The sequence below is a fragment of the Salmo trutta genome, chromosome 22 (assembly GCF_901001165.1).
Source record: "Salmo trutta chromosome 22, fSalTru1.1, whole genome shotgun sequence".
In the NCBI taxonomy this organism is placed as follows: domain Eukaryota; kingdom Metazoa; phylum Chordata; class Actinopteri; order Salmoniformes; family Salmonidae; genus Salmo; species Salmo trutta.
In genome coordinates, this window is record NC_042978.1 from 37,596,145 (window position 1) to 37,607,121 (window position 10,977).

Consider the following 10,977-nt stretch of genomic DNA (forward strand, 5'->3'; position numbering starts at 1 on the left):
TACTCTTCCCTCATCTAAAACAGGGTATATGTAAAACTCCTTTCAGTCACTCCTCTGAATATTATATAAACTATTACAAACATAGTAACAGAGAGAGTATACAAAATATGAATAACTGCTACAGTAGTAGCAAGCTTAACGTTAGTGTTACATGGTTTTATATCTGCCCCCTTTTCAACATGGTTTTATGGATTAAAGTAACATGGGTTTCTTTTAGGCTTAGTGAGCACTTTAAAATCCGCCTTTCTTTCTGTTTCTCTCCCTTTCTCCATCTCTCCACCTCCCCCTCTCCCTTTCTCTCTCTCTCCCTGCCTCTCCCTTTCTCGCTCGCTCTCTCACTCCCTCCCTCTCCCCCTCACTCTCTCTCTCTCTCTCCCTCACCCCTCTCTCACACAGTCAAAAACGACTGTATGCCACAGCGACATTTTAGATCTGACCAGCTGGCATGGATACACTGGACGTGATTACAACCATAAGCTGGCACACACTGGGTGAGAAGAGAATGGATATCGCCTGGTTGACTGTCTGCCACCTTTCCTGCTGGCAACAGCAGCACGGCTGGCAAGCATACAGCATCACAACATAAAATAATATATTAGACATTTCACACAGAATTGTACTTTGACACACTAAGAATAGGAGATCCATGGTGGAAGATCCAAGTATGGAAGGGAAAGGAAAATGTTAATTCTAGAACCAACAAAAGCATGAGTTTCAAATTCCATTTTTGAATGGGTATTTCAGCCATTTGGTTATTTTGCGGTTTTGTTCAGAAAGCAATTACTCTTTGGAGGGAGATATTGTGTTATGGCTCTAGCCTGAGTCATTACATATTTGTATGGTTGAATTCTTGTGGATGTAGGACTTTGGTTGTCTCAACCTGGAGACCATCCAAGCTCACTCAGTATGGTTTGGATTGCTCAAAATAAAACTTAGACTGTTTTTTTCTTATTGTGATTCCTATAGGAGTAGAACCAAGTAGAGGTGTGAAGATGGTTTCAGAGAGCTCCATGGTGACCCTAGCAGCACTTTTAATGAGCACAGCACACTATACTGTGTGCTACTCTCTCCTGGGAGTTCTGATTATGTATGATTACCACAAGTGAAAACGGTAACACTTTAATTGGATAGTCCATCTGTAGATGCTCTAAAGACTATCTACTAATCCTAACCCTAACCCTTATCCTAATCCTAACCCTAACCCTTATCCTAGTCCTAATCCTAACCCGAACCCTTATCCTAATCCTTATCCTAACCCTAACCCTAACCCTTATCCTAATCCTAACCCCAACCCTTATCCTAACTCTAACCCTAACCATAACCTTAGCAAGCAGTTACTTATCAACAGATAGTTTGTTGATAGTATGACCATCTGTAGAGCATCTACAGATGGGAAATCCGGACTATCCAAATAAAGTGTGACCGTGAAAACGAACTGAAGAATGTTTACATAGGCCCAAATGAACCAAATTCAAGTTCTGTAACAGTGAGGGAAGAATAGTGATTTGTTTTTTCTGAGGAGCAAGGTCTGTGTTTACGACTGTGTTTATAATGACGCACCTTGTTATTGGCCAAGTACAAGTAGGTCAGCTGTTCCAGCACTGTAAACCCTTCATCTTCAAGGCCTGAAAACACAAGCACACACACCACACACACCACACACACATAAACACACACACAAACAAAATGGAACATGAAATATAGAATATGTTATTCAGCCTTCAACCCATGCCTAAAAGCATATACAACATAGAAGATAAAGATCGGACTGCTTTGCTTAAGTGAAAAAAGCTGGACAGCAAATAAGAGAAAATAACACATAATTCCAGCTAAGCATATATCATAAATGGGGAGGATCTAAAAGAACTGGAGCCCAGTCTGTAAACCAGACAGTCTGCCAGAGGCTGCGATTCCACATGGACCCAGACAGAGAAAGACAGAAAGAACAAGACAATAATAATAGACACAAACAGAGTTCTCACAGTTTGTTGTCAACAAATAAAAAAATGTCCAACCATACATAATGTCTGTCTGTCTGTATCTCCGCTAGCTACTTTCAGATCTCCGTCCCCTGATGTCATTCATTTGTTGTTTTCGTTTGATTCTTTCTCTCTTAGTCTCTGTGTCTGGTTTATCTTGCATGGTCAGACTAACGTCTGTCTGTCTCTTTCTCCCTTGGCTACTTTCAGACTAAATGTCTGTCTTTGTCACTGTCTGTCTGTCTGTCTGTCTGTCTGTCTGTCTGTCTGTCTGTCTGTCTGTCTGTCTCTCCCTCCCTCCCTTGGCTACTTTCAGACTGTCTGTCTCTTGCTCCCATAGTAAACTTAATTAGCTGTTTGCTCTTGATTCTCTTTCAGTCTGTCTAGTTTTTACCTTGCTCTCTCTGTCTAGTTTTTACCTTGGACTCTCTCTCTCTGTGTCTAGTTTGTACCTTGCTCTCGCTCTGTCTCTGTCTAGTTTTTTTTTACCTTTACCTCTCTCTGTCTAGTTTTGACCTTGCTCTCTCTCTCTCTCTCCCTAGTTCTTACCTTGCTCTCTCTCTCTAGTTCTTACCTTGCTCTCTATTTCTGTCTCTGTCTAGTTTTTACCTTGCTCTCTCTCCCTCTGTCTAGTTCTTACCTTGATCTCTCTCCCTCTGTCTAGTTTTTACCTTGCTCTCTTTACCTTATTTTTTAAATATTTATTTTACCCCTTTTTCTCTCCAATATCATGGTAATATCATGGTCTCATCGCTGCAACAGTCTTGTCTCATCGCTGCAACTCCCGTACGGACTCGGGAGAGACAAAGGTCGAAAGCCGAAACACGACCCTGCCAAGCCGCTCTGCTTCTTTGACACAATGCCCACTTAACCCTGAAGCCAGCCGCACCAATGTGTCGGAGGAAACACCATACACTTGGAGACCGTGTCAGCGTGCATGCGCACCGCCTGCCACAGGAGTTGCTAGAGCACGATGGGACAAGGACATCCCAGACAGCCAAATCCTTCCCTAACCCGGACGACGCTGGGCCAATTGTGCGCCGCCCCATTGGTTTCCCGGTCGCGACCGGCTGTGACAGAGCCTAGACTCGAACCAGGATCTCTAGTAGCACAGCTATCACTGTGATGCAGTGTCTTAGACCACTGTGACAGAGCCTGGACTCGAACCAGGATCCCTAGTAGCACAGCTAGCACTGCTATGCAGTGTCTTAGACCACTGTGACAGAGCCTGGACTCGAACCAGGATCTCTAGTAGCACAGAGATCTTGCTCTCTGTGCTACTAGACCACTGTGACAGAGCCTAGACTCGAACCAGGATCTCTAGTAGCACAGCTAGCACTGTGATGCAGTGTCTTAGACCACTGCGCCACCCAGGAGGCCCCTATGTCTAGTTTTTACCTTGCTCTCTCTCTCCCGGCTCTGTCTAGTTTTTACCTTACTCTCTGTCTAGTTTCTACCTTGCTCTCTCTCCCGGCTCTGTCTAGTTTTTACCTTGCTCTCTGTCTAGTTTCTACCATGCTCTCTCTCTCCCGGCTCTGTCTAGTTTTTACCTTGCTCTCTGTCTAGTTTTTACCTTGCTCTCTCTCTCCCGGCTCTGTCTAGTTTTTACCTTGCTCTCTGTCTAGTTTTTACCTTGCTCTCTCTCTCCCGGCTCAGTCTAGTTTTTACCTTGCTCTCTGTCTAGTTTTTACCTTGCTCTCTCTCTCCTGGCTCTGTCTAGTTTTTACCTTGCTCTCTCTCTCCCGGCTCTGTCTAGTTTTTACCTTGCTCTCTCTCTCCTGGCTCTGTCTAGTTTTTACCTTGCTCTCTCTCTCCATGTCTAGTGTTTATCTTGCTCTCTCTGTCTAGTTTTTACTTTGCTCTCTCTCTGTCTAGTTTTTACCTTGTGTGGTCAGACGGTTGTTTTGCAGGTTTAGTGTTTCCAGTTGCTGCAGACGTGCCAGGTCCTCAGTAGTTAATATTTCTATCCGGTTGTTCTAAGACAAAGAGGAGGCAAAGAGGAGACACAAATATTATTTGGCAGAACAGCAATGCCTCATTCATTCATTATTGATTGACTTAGACTAATTTGACTCCGGCCTTGGAGAGCATTCACTAATGCTCTTAAAACCTTACATCAGTCCTATGAAGGAAGATCGATCAGGTTTTAGGTGTGTGTGACCCACTTGTGGTAAGATCTATCAGATATTGGGTATGTCTGTCAATGTCCAATTCACTAGTGCTAACTGACTGATATGTGACTAATGCAGGGGTGTCAAACACATTTCGCCCCGGGAGTCACAATCTTCAACAAAGTCCGGAGGGCGTCACTGAAAATGTGTTATATTTCCTTGCCATCACAATTTTCAAAAAATAGTCCTCTATCCATCGTTTTTGGATTTGTCGATGCTCCCTGACTATCTAGCTTTCATTTGGGTGATCATTAATGAGCTGGACACAGTCAAGAAACTGTATGAATACAGGTCCATTATCATTTCTATACAGTTTCAATTTAGTTTTAATAATTTTAAAGTACAGTACAGGTCAAAAGTTTGGATACACCTACTCATTCAAGGGTTTTTCTTTATTTTTTACTATTTTCTACACTGTAGAATAATAGTTCAAGACATCAAAACTATGAAATAACACATATCGAATCATGTAGTAACCAAAAAAGTATTAAACAAACCAAAATGTATTTTAGATTTTAGATTCTTCATCGTAGCCTCCCTTTGCCTTGATGACAGCTTTGCACACTCTTGGCATTCTCTCAAACAGCTTTATGAGGAATGCTTTTCCAACAGTCTTGAAGGAGTTCCCACATATGCTGAGCACTTGTTGGCTGCTTTTCCTTCACTCTGCGGTCCAACTCATCTCAAACCATCTCAATTGGGTTGAGGTCGGGTGATTGTGGAGGCCAGGTCATCTGATGCAGCACTCCATCACTCTCCTTCTTGGTCAAATAGCCCTTACACAGCCTGGAGGTTTGTTTTGGGTCACTGTCCTGTTGAAAAACAAATGACAGTCCCACAAATCGCAAACCAGATGGGATAGCGTATCACTGCAGAATGCTGTGGTAGCCATGCCGATTAAGTGTGTCTTGAATTCTAAATAAATCACTGACAGTGTCACCAGCAAAGCACCCCCACACCATCACACCTCCTCCATGCTTCATGGTGGGAACCACACATGTGGAGATCATCCGTTCACCTACTCTGTGTCTCACCAAAGGACAAAAGAACAGATTTCCACCGGTCTAATGTCAATTGCGCTTGTTTCTTGGCCCAAGCAAGTATCTTCTTCTTATTGGTGTCCTTTAGTAGTGGTTTATTTGCTGCAATTTGACCATGAAGGCCTGATGTTGAGATGTGTCTGTTACTTGAACTCTGTGAAGCATTTATTTGGGCTGCAATCTGAGGTGCAGTTAACTCTAATGAAAGTATCCGGTGCAGCAGATGTAACTCTGGGTCTTCCTTTCCTGTGGCGGTCATGACAGCCATTTTCATCATAGCGCTTAATGGTTTTTGAGATCGCACTTGAAACTTTCAAAGTTCTTGACATTTTCCGGATTGACTGACTTTCGTGTTTTAAAGTAATGATGGACTGTAGGTGGGTCCCGGTACAGAGTCAATGTGCAGGGGGACCGGTTAGTTGATGTAGTATGTACATGCAGGTAGAGTTAATTAAAGTGACTATGCATAGATGACAACAGAGAGTGGCAGTGGTGTGGAGAGGGGAAGGGGGGAGGGGGCAATGCAAATAGTCTGGGTAGCCATTTGACTAGATGTTCAGGAGTCTGCATCATCTGTGGATCTGTTGGGGTGGTATGCAAATTGGAGTCGGTCTAGGGTTTCTGGGATGATGGTGTTGATGTGAGCCATGACCAGTCTTTCAAAGCACTTCATGGCTACAGACGTGAGTGCTACAGGTCGGTAATCATTTAGGCAGGTTACCTTAGTGTTCTTGGGCACAGGCACTATGGTGGTCTGCTTAAAACATGTTGGTATTACAGACTCGGACAGGGAGAGGTTGAAAATGTCAGTGAAGACACTTGCTAGTTGGTCAGCGCATGCTCGCACTACACGTTCTGTAATCCGTCTGGCCCTGCGGCCTTGTGAATGTTGACCTGTCTAAAGGTCTTACTCACATTGGCTATGGAGAGCGTGATCACACAGTCTTCCGGTACAGCTGCTGCTCTCATGCATGCTTCAGTGTTATTTGCCTCGAAGTGAGCATAAAAATAGTTCAGCTCGTCTTTTAGGCTCGTGTCACTGGGCAGTTCTCGGCTGTGTTTCCCTTTGTAGTCTGTAATGGTTTGCAGGCCATGCCACATCCGACGAGCCTCAGAGCCGGTGTAGTACGACTAGATCTTAGTCCTGTACATTTTTACTTGTAAGCAGGAATCAGGATGATGGAATTATGGTCAGATTTGCCAAATGGAGGGTGAGGGAGAGCTTTGTATGCGTCTCTGTGTGTGGAGTATAGGTGGTCCAGAGTTCTTTTCCCTCTGGTTGCACATTTAACATGTTGATAGAAATTTGCTAAAACTGATTTAAGTTTCCCTGTATTCAAGTCCCCGGCTAATAGGAGCGCCGACTCTGGGTGAGCGTTTTCTTGTTTGCTTATGGCGGAATACAGCTCATTCAATGCTATCTCAGTGCCAGCCTCTGACTGTGGTCGTATGCAAACAGCTACAAAGAATACAGATGAAAACTCTCTAGGTAGGTAGTGTGGTCTACAGCTTATCATAAGAAACTCAACCTCAGGTGAGTAATAGCATGAGACTTCCTTAGATATCGTGCACCAGCTGTTGTTTACAAAAATCCATAGACCGCCGCCCCTTGTCTTACCAGACGCTGCTGTTCTATCCTGCCGGTACATCGTATAACCAGCCAGCTGTACATTGATGTTGTCGTCGTTCAGCAACAACTCCGTGAAGAATAAGATGTTACAGTTTTTAATGTTCCGTTGGTAGTTTAATCCTAAGCGTAACTCGTCGATTTTATTGTCCAAAGATTGCACGTTTGCTAGCAGAACTGAAGGAAGTGGGGGTTTATTCGATTGCCTTCAACTTCTCAGCTGGCAGCCCGCTCTCTGGCCTCTCTTTCTCAGCCTCCTCTTCACGCAGATCACGGGGCTCGGGGCCTGTTCCCGAGGGAGCCGTATATCCTTCGCCTCGGGCTCGTCAGAGTCGTGAAAGATGAAAAAGGATTCTGCTAGTCCGTGGTGAGTAATCGCAGTCCTGATGTCTAGAAGATATTTTCGGTCATAAGAGACGGTAGCGGCAACATTATGTACAAAATGAGTAAAAAAATAAGTCACAAACAACGCAGATAAACAAACAAACACATAACACAATAGGTTGGGGGCACGTAAAACGTCTGCCTTCTGCTCCGGCCCCATTTTAATTTACTATGGACTTGGTCTTTTACCACATAGGGGTCTCTTCTGTATACCACCTCTACCTTGATTGGCTCAAACGCATTAAGAAGGAAAGAAATTCCACAATATAACTTTTAACAAGGCACACCTGTTAATTGAAATGCATTCCAGGTGATTACCTCATGAAGCTGCTTGAGAGATTGCCAAGAGTGTGCAAAGCTGTCATCAAGGCAAAGGGTGACTACTTTGAAGAATCTCAAATATAAAATATATTTACACATTTTTGGTTACTAAATGATTCTATATGTGTTATTTCATAGTTTTTATGTCTTCACTATTATTCTACAATGTAAAAAATAGTAAACATAAAGAAAAATCATGGAATGAGTAGGTGTGTGCAAACTTTTGACTGGTACTGTATAGTTTGTTTCCAAGCCCCCCCCGCACCCCCCCCAAAAAAACTATGTGTTTTGTTTAACTCAAACCACCCGAGGGGCAGATTGGACCCCCTCACAGACTGGATCGAGCTGGCAGGCCATATGTTAAACCCCCCCAGTCTAATGGATGTGTGATTACCCACCTGTAGGAAGAGAATGTGGGTGTTGGGTGTGTATGACCCACCTGCAGCGAGAGAATGCGCGTGCTCTCAGACAGCTCACTAGGAAAATACATGAGGTCAACCCCAGCACAGTCCACCGCTCCCTCCTCTGTACAGCTACACTCGCCAGGACACACCACCGGCTCCACCTTCGCTACGACCGGGAAGGTCTCCATCTCTGTCTCCTCCATGGAATCATCCTCTTCCTCTTCCTCCTGGGGCTCCAGAGGGGCTTGGCAGTGCACCAGAGCCCAGGCCAGGAGCAACACAGTCAGGCCCTGCAGCAGAGATGTCCTGGCCATGTCTGCTGGTGTTGCCTGGTCGTCTCACTTCTTCAGCTACCTGACCTACCTGAGCTGCCCTGTACCACCGATGGTCAGATAGGTCTGGAAAACAGTTTAATAACAGTGTGTTACATCAAAGCATGGATATATTAAGTAGATATTGTGTAATCAGTGCCCATAGATAACATATCACAATTAATAAGAGGGACACATTTTTAACGTTGCCTTTATAGAGGTTTTCAACAGAAAATAAATGCTTACATTTACATTTTAGTCATTTAGCAGACGCTTTTATCCAGAGCGACGTACAGTAGTGAGTGCATACATTTTCATACTTTTTTCATACTGAGCAAATAGAGCAATGGTCCTGTATAGCCAAATGATATATGACAGGAGAGATAAAATATAAAAGGATGTGTACTACAGAAGGTAGCTCATGTTGCTCACATTGTCAGAACAGCAGGCCTCCCGGCAGTGGTTTGGCGAAGGAGGACACGACGTGTATTATCTGTGACAATAAAAAACATCTTCAACTTTAGTTCCACTGCCCCAACAACCAACCCTCGAGTGCTGAGCAGGGCTGGCCACCCTCTGACCACCTGCATGGACTGATAGGACAACAAACCGCCTGCTTTTTTGTTGAGGATTGTTAGACATTCTGTTCCTGTTTGGCTTATTTTTCAAATCTGTTCTCTCATACATTGTGTTGATTTTATGGGTAGACCTACAGCACCCAGCATTCATGTTCTCTTTTATAAAAATGTCTTGTCCAATTCAGGTAGACTACTTTCCATATAGTTGAGTGAAATATACACCAAGTCTGTTGTTGTTTTTTTTACAATAAAGACAGTGCGGTGCTGCTATTCTTCTCCCAGAAGGCAGAAAGTAGGCTTCCATTGAGATCAGTGCTTTGGCATGGTGTACTACGGTCAGTCAGGAAAGAGAGCTGCAGTGTAGTTGCCTTCTCTTGTGCTGATGGACGTGTTCCAAACAGGCACTCTGCTCTCCTGGCTAACCTTTAAAAACCATTCATCTACCAGAGAGCGCATAGCACCAGTCTTTCCAATCCCGCTGAGGGACTGGAGAGCCACTACTACTTCACCTCTCTCTCTCTGTGTGTGTGTGGTGTGTGTGTTAGTGTGTGTGGGGGGGGGGGAGTGTCTGTGTTCACGTCAGATGAGAAAAACATGTGACCCTGAGTATAGTGCTGTATCCCCCACACACATATTGCACACATACCACCCACTCCGGCAATAACAAATGCACAACGCATATAGCAGGAACCCATTAAACCCCACATGCACTATGCTACTCATAAACAGACTGATCACATTCTCACACCAACCTAAATGGTTAGTTCACACACTTAAAAACACAAGAACATTTAATCAATGACTCGAAAGCTGAGAAATTAAAATCTCAGCTATATAATCTATTTATACGTTTTACGTGATAGTCTGTAAAAGCTCATACACATCTGGACAGCTGTGCACTTGCACAGCTTACTATTATTCGCTAAGATAATGGTTGGCACTCTGCCACTCAGTCCATAAACAGTCCAGTCATTCACTACTATAATGCTATATGATTGGTGGCACATTATCAATTCATACAGTCAGACCATAATGCATTTGGAACATTAGACTCTGTCCACATGAGAGCCATATAACTTGAGTCAGTTTGCTACAGCAGGAAAATCATTCTGCAGCAACAGGAAATGTGAATTATTATGTGTATTATAATTCATGGACATTTTTGTATGGGCTGATACATTTTTCATTAGGGAAAATCAAGTCTGAAATTTCAAAGTAGATATAACAAACTTCAGAAACCTTTTTAAACCTCAAATATGCTATACGTTTAAAAATGCTCCATTGCAGTTTTCCTGCAACAGGGTGATCAAATGAAGATCTTACATCTATATACAGAGCATCTATTTAAAGCTCTGGTCCACATGTTCAAAGTGCCATGAAAGAGTGACTATGGAACTGACAATCATATTCCACCGTAGCATTATCTAACAAGAGCCTAACGTATAAAGTAGCAAGGGTGCATGCATTAATACATACTCAAATATTACAGAAGATCTCCAGTATACATGCATTCTTTACCTTCTCTGACAGAGGGAGGTTAGCAGAGACAGAGACAGAGGCAATGCAGTCTGGTTTCCAGTCCAGCCAGAGACAGTCCCATAGCAGGAAAGAGAGGAGCCACAGTAACTACACAGTCACTCCCAGGGCCGGCCCTGGTCAGTTCAGATCCAGATCCCCACCAGATGTGACAGGAGAGTGGGAGTGAGAGAGGGAAAGTTCAGAGAAAGAAGGGGAGAAGGAAAGAGAGAAGAGAGAGAGGGAAAACAGTGAGCGTGAGAGTGGGAGAGGAAACTGAGCTGAAGGACAGCCAAAAGCCCAGAATTCTTTGCTTTCTTGCTTCTATTTTTTTAGTCGTCTGGGACAGGTTTTTACCAATCCCTATATGGTAATGAAAACATTTCATGTTGCAATTAGTTTTGTTCTGTAAAAAGAAAGAAAGAAAGAAAGAAAGAAAGAAAGAAAGAAAATGTATATACAGTACATACAGTATATATACAGTATCAGTCAAAAGTTTGGACACACCTACTCATTCAAGGGTTTTTCTTAATTCTTACCATTTTCTACATTGTAGAACAATGAAGACATCACAACTACGAAATAACACATGGAATCATGTAGTAACCTAAAAATAGTTAAACAAATCAAAATATATTTTATATTTG

The 10,977-nt window shown here is 43.3% G+C and overlaps 1 protein-coding gene across 1 annotated transcript in view; it reads right to left on the minus strand.

Moving 5' to 3' along the window:
* Positions 1-10,595, minus strand: part of podn (podocan) — a 30,008-nt gene extending 19,413 nt beyond the window's left edge. The window contains exons 1-5 of the mRNA XM_029707878.1: positions 10,334-10,595; positions 8,670-8,730; positions 7,962-8,324; positions 3,862-3,955; positions 1,561-1,625 (exon numbers count right to left, since the gene is read on the minus strand). Coding sequence (XP_029563738.1) covers positions 1,561-1,625; positions 3,862-3,955; positions 7,962-8,240 — 438 coding nt within the window. The 5' untranslated portion in view covers positions 8,241-8,324; positions 8,670-8,730; positions 10,334-10,595. The remainder of the gene's footprint in view (positions 1-1,560; positions 1,626-3,861; positions 3,956-7,961; positions 8,325-8,669; positions 8,731-10,333) is intronic.
* Positions 10,596-10,977: the final 382 nt, after the last annotated feature.